Source organism: Platalea leucorodia (assembly GCF_965183815.1).
Source record: "Platalea leucorodia genome assembly, chromosome: 3".
Lineage (NCBI taxonomy): Eukaryota > Metazoa > Chordata > Aves > Pelecaniformes > Threskiornithidae > Platalea > Platalea leucorodia.
The window spans coordinates 100483212-100507398 of NC_138825.1; the positions used below are offsets into that span (position 1 = coordinate 100483212).

General features: G+C 38.2%; 1 protein-coding gene across 7 annotated transcripts in view; it reads left to right on the plus strand.

The window, feature by feature from the left end:
* DST (dystonin) overlaps nucleotides 1-24187 on the plus strand; it is a 302794-nt gene that overhangs the window by 258428 nt on the left and 20179 nt on the right. For all 7 annotated transcript variants that reach the window (XM_082306929.1, XM_082306927.1, XM_082306930.1 and 4 more), the window contains 13 exons: nucleotides 1232-1333; nucleotides 2497-2670; nucleotides 3485-3640; nucleotides 6603-6800; nucleotides 7296-7424; nucleotides 10053-10223; nucleotides 11587-11742; nucleotides 11975-12181; nucleotides 13843-13962; nucleotides 18284-18453; nucleotides 18789-18948; nucleotides 20401-20595; nucleotides 21806-21934. In XM_082306929.1, the coding sequence (XP_082163055.1) occupies nucleotides 1232-1333; nucleotides 2497-2670; nucleotides 3485-3640; nucleotides 6603-6800; nucleotides 7296-7424; nucleotides 10053-10223; nucleotides 11587-11742; nucleotides 11975-12181; nucleotides 13843-13962; nucleotides 18284-18453; nucleotides 18789-18948; nucleotides 20401-20595; nucleotides 21806-21934 (2067 nt within the window). The remainder of the gene's footprint in view (nucleotides 1-1231; nucleotides 1334-2496; nucleotides 2671-3484; nucleotides 3641-6602; nucleotides 6801-7295; nucleotides 7425-10052; nucleotides 10224-11586; nucleotides 11743-11974; nucleotides 12182-13842; nucleotides 13963-18283; nucleotides 18454-18788; nucleotides 18949-20400; nucleotides 20596-21805; nucleotides 21935-24187) is intronic.

Here is a 24187-nt window from a genome sequence, read left to right on the forward strand (position 1 = left end):
GATTTTTGCAAAACTATTTTTTTTGCTCAGTGGAATTATTGTCTTTCTTGGTTCGTTAAATCTTTAAAATTAGAGTTTCACATGACACTGAGGGCAGTTGCGTGTGTGTTCAGTGCAGATCAAGCAGCAGAACACTCTGTAATAATAATACAACATGCTTGTTTTCCAGTGCACCCCCACTATGTATTTTTCTCCAAGTTCTCTTATGTTCATGCTGTGCAGAGGTTGACTTGTAGGGTTACATTAGGAACCTTGCCATTGGTTTAAGTGCTTTGTATTTCCTGTGGCTGTACATTGTATATCCTACAAGCTTGGTACTTTGTGAAAGAACTGTATTTAAATGCCGCCTTTATGCTCATTTCAGTAGACAAGATGAAAAGCGTTGTGGGCAGATTGTTAGCTGCAGCTGCCTCGTCCTCTTGAGCTTCTTGGGCGTAGTTCTTTTCTGAAGGAGCTGTGTAGCAGTGGGCAGCTCTGACAAGCCATCCTAAACCTTTCTCTGTAACGAATCACAGAAAATGGGCAGGAGGAAAAGGGCCTAGCAGAGGTGTTTTTTTTTCCCTATGCAACTACCCAGATTGATATAGCTGTTCTTAATCTGTAAGTGGAGTATTCTTGAGGTTGTTCTGCATTATATCAGTAGCAAAAGTATAGGGAGTCTTCTTTTTTTTTTTTTTTTTTTTTTTTTAAAGTTATAACTGCATTATGCTACGGAGATTCAGTCAAGCTCAGTTACGGCCCTTCACTATCTAATATGTACTGAATGGGTCATGTTCCATGTTCCTTACACAGATAACATTATCCTTCAAAAGAAGTTTGTTTGTAATCATCATTTAAAGCGTGTTATCATTCAGCTACCGCCTTCCATCTTTGCTCCAAAGACCTGCAGAACAGAGTTTGTCTTGTGTTTTCCTTTCAGGGTATTCGTAAAAATTGCTGATTCTACTCAAGAAATAGAGTACTACTCAGCATGAATAGTACTGGCAGAATATTACTGCTAATAGAAGTTCAGTCTTTTGTAGCATGTACATTCTCGTAACCATTACATGGAATATTTTAGTTAATGTTTGATCCCTTGTATTGCAAAGAAACCTAGGTGTCGCTGAAGAAAGCACAGCAATATTGTTCTATGGAGTAAAAAAAAAAAAAAATCTGATATTTTACTTAATACAACTTTCAAATGTGACACTATTTCTCTGCTCATGTTTCAATTTCATACTGTGATTTTCAGGCAATATTTGACTGGGTAGACATTGCTGGCAGCAAGTTAGCATCTATGTCCCCAGTTGGAACAGATCTGGAGACAGTGAAGCAGCAAACTGAGGAACTTAAGGTATGAATTAGCAATTTATTTCATTTAAATTTTCATCTGTCTGCATTTTTCTTTGTTGTTTAGTATTTTTCTGTATTTTTCAAGAGTCAAAAGCAATGTTCATTTTCAATTTCTAGTAAAAAAGAATCTGTATAAAAATTTCAGATAACATTTCATTGCGAACTTTTCATTGTAAAATATGTTTCATTTTAAAATCTATTCCAAATTTTGGTGAGACTACATTTTATTTTATGAATATGTTCCAATAGCCCAGAAATACTTGTAATAGCATTCCTTCTCTTTCAAAGGATATAAGGTTATGATATACAAGGTTCTTTTGCTATGACTTCTGCATTTTCTGGTTTCTACCATGAACAGCTTCCTTGAGGCTCTGAGAGAATGCCTCCAAAGCTTCACTTCTACCATCATAGGCTTTATCTAAATACTCACACAGATCACAACATTCCCAATATATGAGTAAGCTGAAAATCAAAATTTCAGACTAACTTAGAAATCTGTCTGTATGGATCTGTGACTGAGTATGCTCCTGACGTTGGTAGGCTGTTATACTATATATAAAAAACAGGGATGTATAATAATCAGGGAATGTCCTTGGTTTTGTTGCTCACTTGTACGTTTTTTGCCTGTGGACAGATTGTTTAATCTATCTATTTCATGACGTAACTTCAAATGAACCATAATCTTACATAGTTCAGAACACACATATGTAAGTTGTATTCAGACTGCTGCCCAAGTTGCTTGTACAAGAGAGGGTGTTCTACTAAAGAAAATCTGCTTTCAGTTCTTTTGAAGAATAATTCTATTTGAAGTTTAAAGTATTATATTATCACAACCACAAGAGCTAGAAGTTACTCAAGATATGTTCTGCTTTTTTTACAGACCAGGGAGATCATTGGAGAATACTATTGGGCATCTTTATCATCCTCTGGTCACAGTTAGCAATATCTGCTAGAATAGTAAGACATTGTTGCATATTTTCAGTTAGCTGGGACTGGCTGGATTATCGGTGTCTTACAAGCATTTTGGCCCTGGAAAATAAACCCCCAAATTTATGAAAGTTGACAGCAATGCATTAGTATTGTGAATATTGCTGTACTATGCTATATTCAAGAAGATCATTACTTGTGATGTGTTTATTTGTGTTCTTTTCCTATTTACCATAGCAATTTAAGACAGAAGCTTATCAGCAGCAGATAGAAATGGAAAGACTGAATCATCAGGCAGAACTATTGCTGAAGAAGGTAACAGAGGAGAGTGACAAGCACACTGTTCAAGACCCTCTCTCCGAGCTCAAGCTAATGTGGGACAGCCTAGAAGAAAAAATTATAAATAGACAGGTAAATAAGCTTGAAGGTGGGGCCTTTATTCATGACTTACATGTTTGAGAAAAGCTTTTTATGATGTATAATGTTTGTATCAATTTACACATTCCTGTTGGTTTGGAAGTTACAGAACTATATATAATGGAATTTTAATTTTACAAGTTATTGAGTCGTTTTTCTGGGTTTTTTTTAAACCCTTAGCAGTATTTTTTGTCAATTCCTCCGTCAGCAGTGCCATGTCGAGTCATTATTACTTCACTTTGGTTACTTGATGACATCTTAAGTAGCAGTTGAAAACGTGTTTATATGTGCAAAAGTAATATTAGCTGCTGAACTGAGCACTTTAAAAAAAATGACAATTTAATATTAAACTCTTTCAGTGCTCTTTCCTTAAATTATCAAAGCGAAAGAGAGATTTAAAGGTGAAGTGCTTTGCAGTGTATTTTTTTTCTAAATTGAATCATTTCACGACAAAGAAAAGGTTTTAAAAAGATCTTGCGCCAAATTGCATTTATATTGAGATTAGGTTTTAAGTGATGAAAAACTACTGTCATATCTCTGGTGAGAGAACCTTCAAATTTAACTCTGTTCTGGTTACATGGGGTCTTCAAAGGTCAGGAATTTAAGTCTGGAATGTAAGGCTTTACAGGGGAACTGCTAACTCAGCTCTAACTATAGAGCAGTTGCTTGTGTTGGATAACTGTTTCTCCCTGGTTTTTATGCTATCATATGTATGGACTCCGCTCTGGATTAGGGTGATTAATGGTAATATAAGCCAATTCAATGGTATTGTGAAAGCATTTTATTGTTAATTTTATTTTTACTGTAGCACAAGCTGGAAGGTGCCTTGTTAGCCTTGGGGCAGTTCCAGCATGCCCTGGATGAGTTACTGACGTGGCTGACGCATACAGAAGACTTGCTGAATGAACAGAAACCTGTGGGTGGAGACCCCAAGGCTATTGAAATTGAACTTGCCAAACATCATGTATGTAATTGTAATGAATATTAACTGAAATGTTCTTTTGATGTTTATCTTAGTGATGAGTCTTGTAGTGAAACTTAGCACTTGAAAAATAATTCTCTATAGAGATTTTCAAGATGCAGATTATAGCTGAAATTCAGGCTTGGAATAACTAATATTTTTCCTCTTACTCCTCCATATTCCTTCCTTCCTTGTATATGCCATGCAAGTGGCATAGGTTTTAGCTATTTATCGAACATACATACAAGTATGCATGCTCCTTTTCCGGGTTAAGTAAAGGTGGCCCGTCCACCTTGGCAAAGGCCAGTAATTTAGTGTCACAGATGGTAAATTTAGAATATGGTCTGCGTAGCTACCGACGCGAACGAAACCCGCATTGGTTGACGCATTTTACAATATAATGTGAGGGTGAAGGAGAAACCAGACAGCACCACCCTCAGTGTCTGTCGGGTTGGAGCCCAGCTTTAACCCGTGGGCACAGGTTTTAGGCAAGGATATAATTCGATGTCAGAAATTTGTATCACCACTGAATTACTATCGACTGATTTGTGAGGCCAATTGATAGGGAGGAAGAAATTGTAACTCCCAGTCTGGGGCAGACGTCAACTCAGTTACCCTGAAGGGCATCCAGCGGGACCGCGTGGAGGTGTGACCTCTGCAGCTCAGCCCAGCTAGTAACTTTGATCCCATCTTAAGAGAGTCATAGTTACTCCTGCCAAACTCTTAAGAGAGTCATAGTTACTCGCGCTACAAAAGAGCAGCTCACCCTAGTCTCCACCTTTATTCACCTCAATTTGACTCAGGGAACTCAAAAGTTATTGAACCTGCTACTCTCCCTGAAGCAATAAACTCCTTGATTAGGTCTGTTTAGGCCAGATCTCACAAAATACACTTGACCATTACACATCTTTTGTTCTTGTTTCTTCCTTCTCAGAAAATAGTGAATTGTTGTTTTGAATTCTGCAAAATGATGTCTCAATTGGGTCCAAGTAACACGAAGAATGCTTCCCTGAAAATCTCAGCAAACTTTAGGGGTATCCATGCCCCCATCTTTTAGTTACATAAAATGTAGGGTTAATTTTTAAAATTCTTTGGGGTTTTTTTTAGTATTTTTACTGATTATTTTGACTTTGGAGCCCATGGAAGAATGCTTCCATTGTGCCTTTATTTTGAAGAGTATCTCCCAGGAGCAAGAGCAAGAGCAAGATCCTCTCTACCTCTTTGTGTGGCTTGGTGCTGTTCATGATGATGTGTTCTTTCTAGGCCTGAAGATTTCAAACTAACCACATAAATCCTCTCCTTTCCTTTAAATCTGCCATTTAATTTTTGGCCTGCATATGATGAGAAAAGTGTTCAGAGTCCATTTTGGATTTAGAGAGAATTGATTGAAATTGACAGTACACAGATAATTAAGGCATTTTCATTGTTTGTGGTAATGCAGCTATGCAGCTTCTGAAGTCTTTTTGTGTAGTCAGTTGGAACTTGAGCAGAGTGAAATATCTACATGCACTGTGTGACTACTGTTACAAACAGCCCCTTTAAAAAAAAAAAAAAATTTACAAATCCAGCTTCCATTCCGTGAACCTTTTATATTCTTATCGAACGGAAGTGTTTTACTACTGAAGAAGCATCCAGACATCGTTTATGACTTCATCTACCTTCAACGCTGAAGGAGTTCAGCAAACACACGAACGAATCTACTTCCTTTTCATAAAACAGACTCTATAGGTTAGAAAGTTCACACAGTAGTGCATCCTGTGGTAGCCTGCAAAAACATCCATCTCTTGAGTAACTTTGGAAAGAATAGACCTTGTTCGTAGTGAGCCTCAGCAGGAAGGAAGGGATAAGATGCGTCTGCTTCTGTGAATATCCCTTTTTTCACCCTGTTAGGAAAATAATATAACGAATATCTTCCAGTGCTTAGCTTAGAAGAATGAAGACAAATGTGATGCATGTTTTGTGTACAAAGGCTACTTGTGACTTGCTGTTTCATCAAGTGCTCTCTATAGTTTATTTAAAAGTTCCTATGTATTTAGGTTTATATTTTTCCCATATGGTAGCATTTTGAGGGAGGTGAGTTTGAACCAGACCCCATGGAAGACAGCTGTCATAAACTTGAATTTCTTAGATGGGTTTTACCATTCCCTTCCCAACCATTTTGCATATTCTCTTTTTATGTTCTTTATTTCTGGTATTTTAAAGCTTGTTTTTTGGTTTGTTTGTTTGTTTGGGGGGGGGGCCTGTGTGTTTGTTGTTTTTTTTTTTTTAAATCTTTCTGAAAACAGCATCCTTTTTCCCCAAATGTAGTTTTTGCATTTTATGGTTTTACTGTGGTTTGTGATAACAGGTTTTCAACCGGATGGAGGAGGTCTTGTGATGTTAGTATTACAATTGTTCCCCAGCTTTTAGCGCAGCTGAAGTGTCCTGGTAGCCTGACATAACGTGAACTGAGTTATAGACCTGAAATGAAAAGACGTTGTTGCAGTCAGATGGTTGTGTGGCACAGCAGGCACATAGTATTGTTGTTCCTCTCTCTCCTCTCTTCTTAGACTACTGCTCCGCAAGTAATTGGCACTACTATATATAACACTGTTTTCACACCTTACCCTCAGAACCAAAGAAAAATCCTATTAAAGAAAAACATGTAGTAAATTAAGGGAAGTGAAGAAATAATTCTTCACTAGCAGTACCAGAAACCTTTTGTAATTTCAGAAAGAAATATATATATTCAGGAAGAATATATTATTTTTTCCAAGATATAAAAATAAAATGTAGCATTTTGGCAGAATGGTCTGTTATTGCTTTTGATTGAAGTGACATTAGTTATTAGCTTTAATTTCTGATACCTGTCCTGCTGTTAAACTATTGCCTTGTCGCTGGATTAGAACTAGCTCAGTCACCGTAATTGCTTTCATTCAATAACTTATCAACACGGCCAGTCATACATACTGTGTTACAATTGTAGGTGCTACAAAATGATGTTCTAGCTCATCAGTCTACGGTGGAAGCAGTTAAGAAAGCAGGAAATGACCTGATTGAATCAAGTGCTGTTGAAGAAGCAAGTAATTTACGGAGCAAGTTGGAACTTCTGAATCAGCGCTGGCAAAACGTGTTGGAAAAAACAGAACAAAGGAAACAGCAGCTGGACAGTGCCTTGATCCAGGTGAACAGGAAATGATCAAATAAAGAGAGAACTCAGAAAAAGTATCTTTTTACATGAAATACATAGATACATGTATTAGATGTTGGCCTAAATCAAAACCATAACGCAGACACTCCTGAATTTGGAGAAAGTTTGAATACAGCTGTATCTTCCACAGCTGGCCACTGTCTTTTTATACTGCTGAATCAATACTTCAGCTTTTGGCCTACATATTTTAAAAGGGTGAAATTTCTGTATAGGTGTATTATTCAGGGAAAACATTGATCTCACAGTTGCTCATTTAGACTGCTTTGGAGGTTTCCATTGTTTTTGTTTTTATTGTTCAGATTGGATTGAGCTAGTTTAAATTTTGGTTTGGTTTGGTTTTTTCCCTTTCATTTCCTTTGTTTATTGCAAATATCTGATTAAATCTTTTGCCAGTATACTTCTGCATCTGAGCTAGTATTAGAATGGAGAACATTTAAGTAAGCTCTAAAATGATATGGTATAATTTAGGCCCAAGGTTTCCATGGTGAAGTTGAAGATATGCAGCAATGGCTGACAGACACTGAACGTCAGCTGTTGGCATCAAAACCTGTTGGAGGCTTACCAGAAACAGCAAGAGAGCAGCTTAATACCCATATGGTAAGTATCACTATTAGAATGCTTTGCAAATTGCATTTCAGGACTAACTATCTTTCAAGAGTGTTTATGGTAAATACAGAGCATGTTCTATATATCACAATGTCTGTACAGGATCTTAAAAAATTTCAATAGCCTTCAAAACAACACTGTTATTTTCAGTGTAGGAAAAGTAGTTACTTGGGAGATGCCCAAAGCTGAACCATTAATAGTGTTGAGACAGAAATAAAAGAACTTTTTCATCCTTATTCTCAGAAAGAAAAACAGAAAGTGTTTCCAGATTTTTCAGTGATTCCTATTCTTCTTTTACCTTCTGTACCCATAACTACATCTATGCTTTTTCTGAGATATGAAGATGAATCTACAAGTGATCCGCTTTCATTGGACCTTGAATTAAGAGACTCGATCCTTTATTCTTTATCTAACCAAAGCTGACATTAAAGTCATTATTAGCACAGATGTAATAAGGACTATTGGCTCATACAGAGATTCTGCTTTAATTAGAAATGGCAAGCTGATCAGGATGCCTGAATTATTCCCTTTCTTCCCTTCCTTTCTCTTTAAGAAACATTATATGGATTTCTCTGCCCCTGTAGAACCATAAAGCTTAAAAAAAACACTTGAACTTGATCTCTTACATCAAAAGAAGGTGGTTCATAGTGCTCCATTTATGTAAAATCATGCTGTGCTGTTAGGCCAGAATATAAGTCCAAACCCGGTGATCTAAACACCTGACCTCCTGGCTCAGATATGAGAGTGATACTTACTGAACTGTCCTTGAACTCGAATATGCCTGACACAGTTTCCATTAGAACGCTGCATTGTCATAGCTGTAAAAATCAGATTTTACTTTGGAATGATGCTAAAGGTCATTGCCCGCCAATGTGGGGAACTTTTTTCATGGAATCACAGAATGGTTTGGGTTGGAAGGGACCTTAAAGAGCATCCAGTTCTAACCCCCCTGCCATGGGCAGGGACACCTTTCACTAGACCAGGTTGCTCAAATCCCCATCCAGCCTGGCCTCGAACATTTCCAGGGAGGGAGAACTGCACATTGCCGGGTCATGATGAGTTTCTCATCAACCAATAACCCCAATGCTGAAATGCTGAGGCCACTTGTCATGTTGAGTACTATTTATCATAAGTTCCAAATTCAAACTTGCCCCTAAGTGATACAAACCATTTTAACTTGTGATGTGTAACTGAAGAAGGAAGTTTTGCACTATATTTTGATTTGGTTCTCATTGGAAATAATGTTATGAACCGTCTTCTTGAGTATAAGGTCTGTTTCTACAGGTATGAATAAAAGAGCCCTCAACCATAATAGGTTCACAAATGGAGTTGAGATTGGGCAGCATTTCCAGCTAAGGCAGCTGAAGGAAAACAAAAGTTATGAAGAGACATTCCGGGACACCAGCAGGAAAGGGGCTTAAAAAGAGGCCTCTCTGGCTGTCCCAGTGCTGCCCAGAACATCCCTCTCCTTTTCTTAAAACAATCATTCTTCTCAGTTCCTCCTTTAAAATAACTTTGATTGCTCCTGCCCTCTTAAGGGTGTGGCTGTACTGCAGAATTAACCGCTGTGATGAGCCCCTGTCTTAGACTGAGCCCAGCCCGTGTTTGGGGCAGCTCCTGCTGTGTCGTGTCTCACCTGTGCTGCGCTCCCTATGTTTACTTGTGCTGCAGTAAAATAAGATGCTCTGGGGAGTTATGGAAACCAGAAATATTGGGAGCATAGGAGGAAGCAGGCTAGGTGACACCACTTTTCGTAGTCCTCAGAAAGAAAGCAAGGAAGCTTTCTGTCCTGTAAAATCTTAGCTCGTGGTTGAGCCTGCTTCCTGCTTTGCCCTCCTCTGTGATCAGGTACAACCCTGTGTACAGTATCTTTTAACCCAAAGAAAATGCTGCATTTGGGCTCTTGTCCTGGGAATCAGAGGAAAAAGTTCTTTTCCTCCTGTTTGCAAGCCACTTACTGCTCATCTCCTGGAAGATGTTCCTCATTTGGAAGTCTGCAGCAACTTCGTTGGTACAGTTTGGATGGTCTGTTACAAATATGGAACATGACCTTTTGAGTCAACAGGGATGCATGGGAGCTCCTCATCTCTTGCCACTTCATCTTCAACATGGTTAAAAAAGAACAGTTAGAACAGTTAGCAGATAAAACAGTTGCTATCGGTATTCTTCCAGCTTTCTTTATATGTGTAAAATGTCTTTGGTGCTCTTGCCAAGCAAGTGAAGGAAGAAACAGGCAAAACAAAAGAGACAATGTACAATAAAGGAGCCCTCCCAAGTTGTTCCATCCACTTTTGAAGGTGTATTGGATAGGTCTGGGCTTTCAGCACACTGTATAACGCTGACACTTTTTGTGTTTCGGCTACAGATGGACTTTAAACCAAGCAAGTTGTAGCAGATCTTGTGCAATAAGTGCATAGTACTTTTTTTGCCAAGCTTTGGATCTCAGAGAAAACATCTGACAGACAACACAAGTTCTCATTTCTATTAATTGCATATGTTTCCTTTATTAAGTCTTAATCATACCTGCTAAATGTTGGGGGAGGAATAAATATTATACTAGCATTTGTAAAGAGTATTGAATTTATACCTGACTTATTTTTTGGTGCTTTCTTTATTTAGGAACTTTGTGCTGCCTTTGAAGCCAAAGAAGAGACATATAAGTGTCTAATGCAGAAAGGCCAGCAGATGCTTGCAAGATGCCCAGAGTCTGCTGAAACAAACGTTGAGCAGGACATAAATAACTTAAAAGAAAAATGGGAATCAGTACAAACAAAGCTCAGTGAAAGAAAAGTATGTGTTTTTACATAAAAATAGAAGTGTAAATCATGTATTTAAGGACGGTAATGTTCAGTGCTTTTATGCATGCATACTTGCTTGATCTTTTAGATCTAAAATCAATTGTAGAGACAGTTATGCAGAATACATTGGTATGTTTAGAAAGTACTGAGGGAAAAATGGGATTCAATAAGTTGGTTATCCATAACTGGGGGAAGGATGAGTGAGAATGGCACAAGTCTGTTCCATAGAAATATGTTAACTGATACTGAATAACGCTCATTTGGTAGGACGAGGGCTTTTCTGGTTTCTATTACAGTAATCGCAGACATGAGAGAGTGAATAAAATCATTTGATCATTCAAGTTTATCTCCTTCTCAGTACAGAATTGCTGTATTAACTTTCCTAGCTTTTATCCGTTTTTTTCTTAAAATTCCCAAATGCTTTTCCTTCTGCCACTTACTTCAAGTGACTACCTTCTGTTCTAATGTAGATCAGTGATTTCACTGATATGCACCATACGATTTCTTATTATTAATTTCGTTCTGCTTTCATTCCTTCATGAAGTCTAGTCCATTTGTTCTATCTCAATCAAGCAATGAAGAATATCAATAATTACAAACAGAGGAAGTCCCTGTACAGCCGTGATAATGTATAAAGCACAAATATTTAACTCACAACTTAGTTACATTTTAAAGTAAGAATGCTGGTGTCTCTTAAGGTAACTGTATAATGTAAAAATGTCAAACTAATTAATACGCAACATGAGCACCTTCTTGCAGGAAGCTGTAAGGTTGGAGTGCTCAGCTAGGCCACCAGTGCAATTGTTTGAAAATCTCTGACTGCTGTCTCATGATCAACAAAAACTCTGTATGCGAAATTAGTCTTGGTTCAGGCAACCAAGATGCCAGTTGGGCTTTATTAAAAAGAAGTGGTCTAGGCAAACTTGTTCTTTGTTTGGTGCAAGAGAATAAATTAGGTGACCCCTTAGAGGCTCTTCCAAACGAACTACCACCTTAGATTTCTGAGATTCTACTGATTTTGTATTGAAGTTGATAAATCTATGTGTCTCATTAGGATTAAGTAGCAGAACATGTAATGTTCTAATGTGGAAAATTTTATCTTGATACTAGGTGCTGTATTTTCTACTCATCTATCATACATTTTACTGTTACTCTTCCATCCATCTCCTTTAATATGCTCAAATAGAGGCTGTTACTTTAAAACTCCGAAACTTCGAGTTGGAAAAATATTTTAAAATGCTAAACTAAATGCTAAGCTAAAATGGTTTACTTCAAAATGCTGGACTAAAATGGTTTACTTGGCTTAAGCCCCTGCACAATATCAACTGTTATTAAAGTATGACGTATCTTTACAGACCAAACTGGAAGAAGCCCTCAATTTAGCAATGGAGTTCCACAACTCACTTCAAGATTTCATCAATTGGCTTACTCAGGCTGAGCAAACTCTAACTGCAGCTTCTCGGCCAAGTCTTATCTTGGACACAGTCTTGTTTCAAATTGATGAACACAAGGTATGTAAAGAAACAGATGTGTAATGTTTTTCTCCCACTCTGTGGAAATACTTTAACAATGTCCAAATGAACCCTGTAACGCTGGCAGTTGGAGAAACATTTAATTTGTTTTAAAATTGCATTTTATAGTCTTTTGTGCTACATCATTCTTTATCAGACTATTTTTTTTTCAGTGTTTACCCAGTGCTTGAGCAATGTAGTATTCAGAGTAATTTTCTCCCTTTTTTCCAAGGTTTTTGCCACAGAAGTGAATTCTCATCGAGATCAGATCATAGAGCTGGACAAAACTGGAACCCATTTGAAATATTTCAGCCAGAAACAGGATGTTGTCCTTATTAAGAATCTGCTGATTAGTGTACAGAGTCGATGGGAAAAAGTAGTTCAACGCTTAGTTGAAAGGGGAAGAGCTTTGGATGATGCAAGGAAAAGAGCTAAACAGGTAATCGGACAACAGCTGTTGTACAACTCTTTGAACTTAGCTGTAATTACATCCAGGCTCTTGAAGAATATGGTGCTTTAAAGCACTTTCAAGTAAGTCTGGGTTTAGTGTAACAGACACTGTTGAGTTAGTGGAGCAATTTCAGTGATTCAATCATAGAGCACTTCATTTGGGAGGTGAAAGCATCATTTTCAACCCAAGCAGTGACTTCTGTCTGCAATGCAGGATAGTCTGAAAGAAGAAAGTTACAGTATGGCTTCCAGATGTATATTAGTACCATCTGTCCTCAAAAAGAAGTTTCACAATCAACCCCTTACATTTTAAAGAATGTGATGAACGCCTTTCACTAATCTGTGGGATTATTCCTTAGTATTTTCTTCTAGGGTTTGCGTTGTGCCCTGATTAATACTCATCACTTCCTCAGTCTCTTATGTTGGTTACTAGACCAGTATTTTCTGTGTGGTAAGATATGTCCATTTATTTCCTTAAAAACCTGGAGAGTTTTTTTTACACAGTTTTCTTCACCAGGGAGCATTCATTTTTTTTTTCCTTAGATTCATGTTCCCCTCACTGAGGAACATAAATGATAAGATGCAAAATGTGTGAGAGGAATGTAATCTGTTTAAACATCAGTGGGATGTTCTAGCTTATTTTTATTCAGGTGAACATGGCCATTCAAGATTTGGTCAAGTTCACAGCCAAACCACATTCCCATGTTCACTGCTACTGCCACTCAGCTCATAGAGTAAGAACTTCTCTGAGCAATAAATTAGCCCATAAGCCAATCAAATGTTATTTGTTTTCCAGCAGTTTCTCTTGTGCATTCATACACACAGCAGTTCTGCAACGAGATGGATTTCATCTCTATATCCATTTACAGAGCTGAATACAATAAGTTAATTAATTTAGGACAACAGCTATCTATGCAGAGCAGGGAAGGGAGTACTGACGGGTAGTGGTGTCAAAGCCTGATCCACAGCCCTGAACAACAGGGTCCAGGAGCCCTGAGACATTTCTGAACTAGTTCCTAGTTTCCACTAGTTTATGTGTAGGCAGCCCAGCCAAGAAGAATTTTCAAGAGATGCGGAGAGAAATGACCAGCTTAGGAAAATTGAATCCCAAAGGGATGGCACTTTGGGAAAGCTGGTTGAATCTTTGGTCTTTCCTGCTTCCTTCCCTGCAGCACTCTTTGTGTTGAGACAGGAAGGAAGATCAAGGATCTGTTCCTTGCCTGTCAAGATAGTATTTGATATAATGAGAGCATTTATGAGTGTCCTAGGGAAAATCTCAGGCAGTCATCCAGATGGGAGTTTTCCCCAGTGATTTACTGCTGTTGTCCCATATAGGCAATAGCTAAGCCCCATTCTTGCTGTATTTACTATTCATTACTAAGGATGTAGGAATCTAAATGACGAACACATCAACAGAAGTTACCAATATGTCTTTGAAAGATGCATACTGTGTGTGCAGATCCTGTACCTAAAAGTTTGCTAATTCACCTGGGAGAAGGGAGGCTAAGTCCAGTGGGCACACGCCTGGGCCAGAGACCAGTCTGCAGAGTACTTGTTTGGCCTGTAGAGAATTGCTTGGGGTTTAATGTTTTCTGACTATTTTATGGACCAGTGAATTTTAAAATCCATGCAAATCTCACTTTCTTGCAGTTCCATGAAGCCTGGCACAAACTTATGGAATGGCTAGAAGAGTCAGAGAAGTCTTTGGACTCAGATCTTGAAATTGCAAATGACCCTGACAAAATAAAGATGCAGCTCGCACAGCATAAGGTGAGTCATGAGTGATGAAATGCAAAGTACCCAGTGAGATGTAGGTAAGTCTATCAGCCTTGTACTATTCAATCAGCAAAGGAAGTAGATTTGTGGCCTCACTACAATGCAGTGCTTATTAGCATCACATTAAGTGGTGGTGTGTTACAGGTGGGGAGTGAAAAAAACTTTTCACAGTACCTGATCTGTGGGGAAATGGTTAACTATGAAGAGGAAAGACAATAATACAGCACCATGGAAATGTTAAAAAACAAAGTAATACTATCTCAGAATAGGAATGTCTGAAGAGGTTTTATTACAGGCTTTTTTCAGTCCTTAAACCACAGTTTTACCATCCAGTTATTTGGGTTGGGATTTTCCTTTTAATACTACAGGACCACCTCAAAACTGAAAAATAATCTTGTATTTTGATTGGCAGTTGCTTTTTATGTCAAGTGGAAATACTAATTAAATCCTCTAGAAAGTACAATGACACCATTAGTAGCGAAGGTTGTTTCTTTTCATGGGATTCAAAATTCCAGGACCAGCTTTCCACAAACCCAGCTACTGTAGGTGAAAATGTAAAAATCTCCCTGATTGACCTGGCTTTTCAAACAAATAATGATAATGTAAAAGCTCTGTAGTTCATCAGCCACAGAGCAAAAGGATGGATGGAATAAGTCTTTACTTCATTTTTACTTTTGTAAAGAGTCTAGAATAATATATTACCGAGGATCAAATGGGTGAGCAGTAGAATCTTCAGAGACAGTGTCTCAAGATTCATCTTGGAGCAGTTTCATCAGAGACAGAGTATTGAAAGATTGTTCATTTTTCATGTGGCATACATTTACTTCTACTTTTTATGTCAATCTTATTGTTCTCCATTTACTCCTATTTTTTCATTCTGCACGATATCCCCAAGGGTTTGTATATCTAATTTTTCCCTCTCATTGTAGCTTCTGATGATTGCGTTTAGCTCTGACAAGTTTTGCCATGTATATTAATGATTGGTTACTGCATTAGTCTGCTTTGTATTTTTATCGTCTCTCAGTTTACATGATGATTTAAGTATTGTTTATCAACCAGGAAAATATTCTCCTTTAATATGGGAAAGTTGGCTGTTGGTCAAGCAAAAATAGTTTTACCTATGTTTGCTGTTAAAACTCTTAGATACAACCTACATTAACATTTTGTTATGCTAACTCTGCAATTTCAGTTTGTTCTGGGGTTGCTGCTGTTGCCATAATTTGAAGTCAGTGATAGGAATTAAGGAGGGGAAAAAAAAAAAAAAAAAATCTGTTAAGATAGTCTTTCTTGTCTCCTCTGACTCTATCAATCTTTTAATCCTTCCACTCCTCTCTTTTCTTTATATAAAGTTCAGACTCCTCATGAGTACAGTCAACATGTTATGACTTTGCTTTGAGGTCCTTTCAGGTCTGAGGTTTGACTCTCTACCTTTATTCTCCTCCCCTCTTCTGAAATGTTAAACTTGATAATCCCACTTGTTCTTTATACCTACAGCAGTTTGTTTTATGAGCCCAAGCTTCCTCACATGGATTGGCAGGCTCATCACTTCTCTCAATGGTATCTTTTCTCCAGCTCCTTCTCACATAAAATGCCTGCAGAGAATAGCTACTTGAGTTACTTGAATCTGACTTCTCATTAAGAAATGGGATGGAATGTGGCACAGGGACATTAGGATTGAAACTGGTGATTTGGAGGAAAAAGATGAATGTGTATGAGAGAGGGAGTTCTGTGAACTTTGTGACTTTAAACTTCAAACAACCCCCCCAAGAAATCAACTCAATTGTTTTTTAATGAGCTGTCAAACCTCCCAACACTGCAATGTCCTTCCTTGTATTTTGAGTCTTTTCCTTCCACTCCCACATATACCCCCTGTGTCTGTCTTTGTCTTTTCTGTCCAGCCTTGAAGGTTTCCTTGCTCCATTTAGTTAACGATTTTGCTATCTGAACTGAATGTGTGCTCACTGTGTGCTGTAAGCAATAATTTGGACTTGCTCTTTGCCAGTTGTTGCTGCCAAAAAGAAAAAAAAAAAAATAAAAAAAAAGGGCCCTGAAAGAGAAAAGCCAAGATAATATGTTTTCTCTCTCACTCATATCTAGTGTGTTGCCAGGGACTTTTGGGGGTTATTCATGGTCTGTTTATCAGCAATTTTTTCTCATTTTTAGAAGTCAGGAATGGAAAAACCCTTACTCGGTCACCCAATCCATTCCTGTGCTAATGCTGAATGTTCCTTACAGTACATTTATATGAAGCTGGCTAATTTTATCTGTATGTTCCCACCTTCCTTAGAAGGAAGGTAGATAGTTAATTACTGAGATTTCATTTGTCTTACCTGTCTGCTCCTGGCAGCTCAAACCGAAATCCACTCTCAGTTACACCTCTGTGAAATCAAATCAAAGTAGGTACAGTGTAGCATGTGTTGTCTCTCAAAGAATGAATTACAAGCCTTTGTTCACCTTTAAATCTGTTCTTCCTGTATGATCCTTCTCTGGCAGCAATTTCATTGTGTTTCCTCGTGCAAATCAAGTAACACTGTGCATGTAGTGTTAAGTAGTTAATAAACCCCGTCAAATAAAAGGAGCACAGGCATATTGTTCGTGTTGAAAGAACTTTTATAAAAAAATGGTTATTTTCATTTTGAAAATTGTTTTTATTTTTATTGCAGTTCTAGCTTGACAATGGTGTTTGTATTCTTTCTTAAAGTGTGTTTCCTTGTTTTATATGAGGAAAATGAAAGGACAGTAAGGAAATACTGAATTACAAAACAAATGCTGCCTTTTTTTTTTTTTCCTGATAAATTTTGATCTTCAGTTCCCTCTGGATCCTGAAATAGCCCTAAAGTAAGGACAGTACAGTGAAAAATACCAAGCAAGTTTTAAAAAAGGAACCTTGAATCACTCTAGGTAAAGTTGTCTTACTGTCTGCATGGCATAACCCAATGCCTACCTCCTACTTAAGACACCTCCATTCCACTTGAGCTTTCCCTGACACACATTCACATCTGAAAAGAGCGGATGACTGTATGAACACACTGGAAAGTCGGTGGAAGAGTTGTGAGCTACCATGGCACAGGTTGGTGCAGGCCAGCTTGCCAGTGGGAGGTGAGCAGGCGCACACGTGCTGGCAGTGACCATGAGGAATTCTTGCAATCTTTACGTGCCCTGAGGAATTACTGTAAATTGTAAGTGGTAATCATTTCCTTGCTGGATGTGATGATACTGAACGTTGCTCTGAGAACCAGATGAAAATCTGTTTCAGCAAACACTGAGCAAACACTCTTTTTGCCTGGTATTTTTTGGTGACCAAAATAAAAAGAATATTTATTTGATTCTGTATAGATGAGTTTCCTAAAGCAAACTTGTGATTTTTTTTTTTTTTTTTTTTAACTGATATCCTGCTAGCAGTTCATGAAGGTGTGAAATAAAACACTTTAAGCATTGCAGCCATTTAAAAGTTGCTGTGTAGGGCTGATTTTGCCTTTTGGCAGTGTTCCTTTATTTAATTATTTACTCTGTCACTCGGTTAACTCCTTTGTGGTATCAGATGAGCTGTGTTTCTCTGTGCTCCTCTGTGCCTGTGAAAAGCTTCCAGAGGCTCTGGGCAGAAGGAACTGTCAGAGCTGGCAGGCAGATACAACTGCTGTGTCACTGTCATCTTCCAAAATCCCTGGATCACTGAAACCTACTTGTGATCATGGCTTCCAGCCCAAATTGAGTTATTGGCATGTCGGCTGGCTGCTTCTTGTGCCTAGATCTGTATACTTTTGGCATATAATTTTTCCCAGTTACAGTATGCTTCAATCTTAGCAGGGTTAAATGCTTGTCGTTGGAGGTTTCCCAGCTTAACTATGCTGAGCTAAAACAGAATGACCTTTGCAGCCCTTGGGGTGCTCTACACCGGCTTGAAACCTTAGTATGTAAAAATGTAGTGTGAAGACTGCTCAGTTCGTGGCTGCCAAAGCAGCAGTTCTTCCACATTCTTCTGACTACCAGGCAGCCCCTTGCTGAAATTTAGGAATATTGTAGTAGGACAGGAACCGTTGCTCTCACTGAAGGAGGGTTTTTCCAGAAGTTGTTCCAGTAAGCATAGAGCTACATTCCCAGAGAGGGGCAAAAGGCAGGGACTCTGCTAGTGTCAAGCCCCATATAATTTCAGGTGCACTGTGGCACTAGCAGACTAGAAATTTTGTAGTAAGTTTAAAATTGACTTGCAGCAACATTTACGATTTCCATTGCAAATAATATGTCAAAGGTTAATTAACTGTGGCCTATAAGCAGTTAATGCGGTATGGGTTTTTTCTTTTTCTTCCATATATAGGAATTCCAGAAATCTCTTGGTGCCAAACATTCTGTGTATGATACCACAAATAGGACTGGACGCTCCTTGAAAGAGAAAACCACCTTGGCTGATGACAATTTGAAACTTGATGATATGCTAAGTGAACTAAGGGATAAGTGGGATACAATTTGTGGAAAATCAGTGGAAAGGTAAATGAAAACCAATCTAATTATTCAGCAGATAAGAAAAAGGCTTAGGAGAATTCTTTTGGTTTCTATTGTATAAATAAAAGTAAAACCAGAGTGGCTAGCTTATTGAATAATTAAGAGTGCCAAAGCAGTAAAATACTAGAAATGCATACTTTTCTGATGGTATGGAAGAGGACTTGGTGGGGAGAATGGTCCCACTGTTTAAAAAGGGAAACACTGATTTAAAGCTCTTACGTTGTTATCATTTTATATTGAAAATGTTTTCTTAAAGTGTATGAATGATTATTTTGTGTGTGTGTGTGCGTTCATTTCCCTCCCCCCCCTCCCCCCCCCAGACAAAATAAACTGGAGGAAGCCCTGTTATTTTCGGGACAATTTACTGATGCTCTGCAAGCTCTCATTGACTGGTTATACAAAATTGAACCTCAGCTAGCAGAAGATCAGCCAGTACACGGAGACATTGATTTAGTGATGAACCTGATCGACAATCACAAGGTAATTCAAAAAATGTTCTTTTTTAATTACTAGACTGCTCATAAATGTAGCATTTTAATGCTCTCATTGTTTGGCTATTCTGTAATTTTTAGAAACATGGAGTAGTTTTATAACACAAACATGTAAACATGTCATCGACAGTGGAAACTGCTATAAAACATATGCGGGAGAAAACAACTGTTAGTGACCCATTGACACCAGTTCGCATTGAGATATTCCGTTTAATGCTGCTATCCTGTGTATTTATGAATATTATGTCAGAAATCACAAATGTGCATTTATGCATATGTGTGTGTGCGCAAGAGGTGGCAAAAATTATTTTATTGGAAATCTTTGGAGGAGACCGGGCTTTTTATTTAGTACATCTGCTAACCAAATGCCCAGCGCACTCATGACTACAGCAGCCTTTCAAACTTGCAGGGCTGCTGTATACTCATGGAGAAAAGTAGTTGCAATGCTTAAGTTATGCACAGGAGTATACAACTCGACTGTGGCCCAGGAAGCCTACATTGGCAAGTTGCAGTATTTTGTTACTGAAGTGTTTTTGGAGATGGGGCAGGTAAGAGGTGTGGGACTGTGCCTCTGAATCCCAGTTTTGCAGTTCAGTATGTTGGAAGAAACAGCTGTTGAAGTTACTGGTATTGCAAAGGCTACACACAGTCAGAGCTCTGGAGCTTGGGAGGATTATGAGGTGAAGGTCCCTCTGCTCATCTACCAGTGACTTCCAGTATCCAAAGACTGTTCCATGAGGAGAAGATTTTGTCCCTCGTGAAAAAAAGTATTTGGAAACATGGGTTGTCTATAAAAATTAGCCTGAAACATGCTCGAATTGCTTCTGAAATCCCATTGTATATCACAACTAAGTCATAGTCGGTGGCATGGTATACTGTAATTGTCATATCGTCTTTTAAGAGCTTCCTTTATGTAACTGGAGCTTGTTCATCTGCAAATGTGAACAAACTCTCACATAAATATATGAATATGTGGTGAGATCTACAGCCTTATAGTCAGACCCCCAGACGGGGTTTTAGTTCTATTTTTATGATTTTAAACCTTCTTCTTGATTGTTAGCATTTTATCTGATCTTTTCCTGCTGCAGCAATCTTGTGCGTTAATTAAGTGTGTCAGATCAATTGCTTTGATGAAAAGTGTAAAGCCAGCATGGTAGGGAGGCTAGATTTCCCATGCATTGCATCAGGATGGGTTCTCAGGATCTGCCTGACATTTTCCTATCATATTGCAGTTTTATTAGGTTAGGATAGAGTATAAATATCTTCATAGGGAATCTAACGAGCAGAACTTGCGCGTTTTGAGTCACTTCGATGGAGTTATTCTTGATTGAACTAAATCCATATTTCAATTTCTTCTTATAACCAGTAGGATGTTTTGTTTCTATTTACGTAATTATGCCTTAATGAATTAAACATATCAAATGTGTTTGATGGTGCCTAGGTTTTCCAGAAGGAGCTGGGAAAAAGAACGAGCAGTGTCCAGGCTCTGAAGCGCTCTGCCAGAGAGCTGATAGAAGGCAGTCGTGATGACTCTTCCTGGGTCAAAGTCCAAATGCAGGAGCTAAGCACTCGCTGGGAGACAGTTTGTGCCTTGTCCGTATCCAAGCAAACCCGACTGGAACAGGCTCTTCGGCAGGTAGAGGAGTACTAATGATGCTGCATGTACTTTACGAGAAGCAGAGAAAATCTTACAGTCTAGTTGCCAAAAATTTAATTTAATTTTCATTTCGTGTCATTCAATTTCATTTAATTTCACTTGAAAATATTCATTTTCTTACTCATGCATTGCTTACCTTGTCTCCATCCCTTTACCACAGCACATAAATAATGCCTCTTAGCATTTATTATTGCTGTTATTATTAGTCTATACCACAAATGCAAAGCAAATGTTTCAAAGGCCTTACCATCTAAGGAAATCACTGAAGTTACAGTCAAGCGTGAAGGGTGATTAAGAACTATGCCCCCTTCACAGGAAGCTGGAGATTGCAATCATATTTATGCCCTTCGTGCTTTATTGGAAAGAAGTAAATTTGTGTACTGAAAACTTGTTTACATTGGCACAATTACAGTGCACGGTGAAGTACATTGCAGAAGAAATGGAGTTGTGCTGAGTGCACTCAGGAGCTAGAGCAGTGTATGTATGTCAGTATTGGCTGGTACCAATCCCAAACAAATAGGTCCATCTGTATTTTTTCCAAACCTGAGATAACATGGATGGACAGCTCTGTGAAGATGTACTAGCTTGGGTTGATGCTAGGATGGGGCTCCTGCAATAGCGATGTATCCATTGTGTACAAAATTCCTGTCCTGCTTTTTCTAGGGTGCTATGTTAGTCCCCAGTCTCTCAGCAGGTACAGTCCTGAGCTACCTCAAACACTAATTGTGTCTGAATATGGCTGGGCCCTAAAGGTCGAACTTTATTATTTTCTCCAGACATAAAAGGGACAGTCACCAACGGGCTATCAATTAATATTGCTTAACCGGTGATTTAGGCTATGCAGAAAATAGAGTTCTCATCTCTCCAGCTGGTCCATGAAAGCACCTCCCGTGTAATTTGTCAGTGTAAAGGCATGACATTCTCAACTGAGCTGCAAATACACTATAAATCAGATGGCTAAAAGCATGAACAGGCTTTTAGGCTTCCTATAATTTTTGGGGAAGCATGAGATACTTTTACAGTTATGAAAATGTAGTACTGTATACCATTGACTTTTTAATGGAAAGTTAATGTGCCAGTACTGCTGCATGATTAATGACTCCAAATGTGGGCTCAGTCTCCTTGTGTAAGCTGCAGTGTGTCTGTCAGATCCCCTCATGAGTGACCGTGACTTCTTGTATTTTAACAGGCAGAAGAATTCCACTCTGTTGTCCATGTCCTTTTGGAGTGGCTGGCAGAGGCGGAGCAGGCTCTTCGTTTCCATGGGGTCCTCCCAGATGATGAAGAGGCCTTGCGTACACTGATAGACCAGCACAGGGTAAGCAAGAAAAGGAAGAGGGTTGTCTTCATTCTAATAGGTCTGTTAGAGTGTAGAATAAAGGGAAGGAGGCAAAGGCTATCCTATATAGTCATATCAAGCATCCAGTGTTGTTTTTTTGCAACTGTTTCTGTAGAGAAGCTAGAAATTTAATGGAGTTGACAGTTTGGTGCCTGTACTGGTGTTGGGCTATTGTTTGAGTCATCTTGGCTTACTAAGAAAATAATGGGCCTTTCGAAAGTTGCTGTAAACATTTAGACACAGTTGTAAACCCCTCTGTGGAATATATGATACCTGACAATTATAACACAGACTGCTATAGTAGCAAAAATATATCTGTCGTCTTAGCACCATTGAGCAAAACAGCATATACTTTTATTTCAAGGTCATTTATAAATGTCAGCAGAATGATGTTACTGTCCATTAACCTTCTGTCATGGTGAAACAGGATGCTGTCATACTTCACATGCATTAGGTACTGAAATACTGCAGTGCCATACGTACTGCAGATACTAGATTATAGGCTAGCAAACTAACTTTGCAGTAATGAGATGGGAAAATGGCTAAGTAAGGAGCATAGAAGTCATATTTTCACTCTCCAAACAGGAGGCTACAAACATGCACATTTAAGCCCATGCAAAACTCTTCTTGTAAGTGCAGTAGTAATAGTACCAAGCCTGTTGTGCCCACAATGTTGTAGAACAAATTATAAGAGTAATGGATTTGTTCATCATTGCTCTGAAGAAAGTTATAATAAAACTTATGCAATGGAGAGTGGAAAAGCATCCTGTTTAAATTGAGTTTGGGAATATTATTACGCAGAGGAGTGCGTGCAGGGTATGACTGTCTAATGGTTCTTAACTAAGGACTTTTCAAGGTACTCAGACTGCAATGTTTTGAAGAAGTTTTCATTTAATTTAGGACCCTGGAAACTGGGTGCTATTCTTTAGCTGGCAAATGTATGTATGCATCAGCATATGGTGACTAATGTTGGCAGTAGCAACCTGCTGTCTCCGACGCAATAAAACTTGTCTTTTAGCTGCCTTTCCTCCACATGTGCTTCGTCAGTTCCCTTTTATTTAATTTTTTGATCTTCTGAGTACAGAGGAAAGAACTGTCTGAATGAAACCTTAGGTCCACTGAAATCATTAGAAAAAAACATCTTAAATTTCCCCCTCTGCAGTGCAGATTGATTAACAAAATATTTCTGTACAAAAGCTCAAAATCATGCTGCCAAAGCTGAAGCATAACTTGTAACCTCAAACCAAAGCAAAGTTTGTCTCTGAGAAGCCCTATCTGGACTGGGGGGAATAATCGCAACACAACCAACCTCAGCGTTAGATGTGGCCATACTGTACTTAAATTTTTTTTTAGTAGGTTTTAGAAGATGTTCTTCCAGCCACATTTTCTTCTTAAAGGCCAAATAATAGAAATACAGAAATGGTAAAGCTAGGAAAGATTGTCTCACTGCTGCTTTTACCACTCAATAAGCGTATACAGCAAAATCTTCCTTGAATGAATGGTCTCTCCTCTTAAGCTTTTAGCATTAGCTTTCAAGAAGAAAAAAAGAAAATAAGGGAAAATATAATATATGGTATTAGTTTTAAACACTATGTCTGTATTATCAATATTAATATAAAAAAGTATGACTATGACATTATTTACATAAATATGAAATGTATTTCCTTTTATCACTGTGATTCTTGTAAAATAGTTTTACTGCATTTGTATCCAGCTACATCTTGAAGGGTTTCTTCAGGATGATATTTTATCCAAATGGTCTATCTTTATGCCCATTACTGATTTTCTTTTTGTGAATACTGCACATGATTTAATGAATTCTGCTATCTCAGGCAGGGAGGTCTTTGTCACTCGCCATCCTCTCTAGGGACTGAGAGGTGTAGTAGGTTAATGCACTGCATTAGTTAATGAGAAGCATCCCATCTCCTCTCTTGTAAATGTATCTGTTATAACTGGACTGCCACAGAGTTCAATACAATTAGTATCCTTTACTGAGGGAAAGCTTAATACACTGTATGTAGTGTGTCATAGATTTAGATTTTGAGATATTCTAGTACAGTTGTGCAGGGAAAACAATGATGACGTTGCCTGTTTTCCTTCTGGCCCTGGCTTATTTTGGTAATCTCTCACTGCAACCCACCTTGACTTTTCCAAAAGCATTTTGAACTGAAATATTCTAAGAACTCATAGAAGGACTGCTATTATGATTGGGTCTTAAACTCTGACATTAAT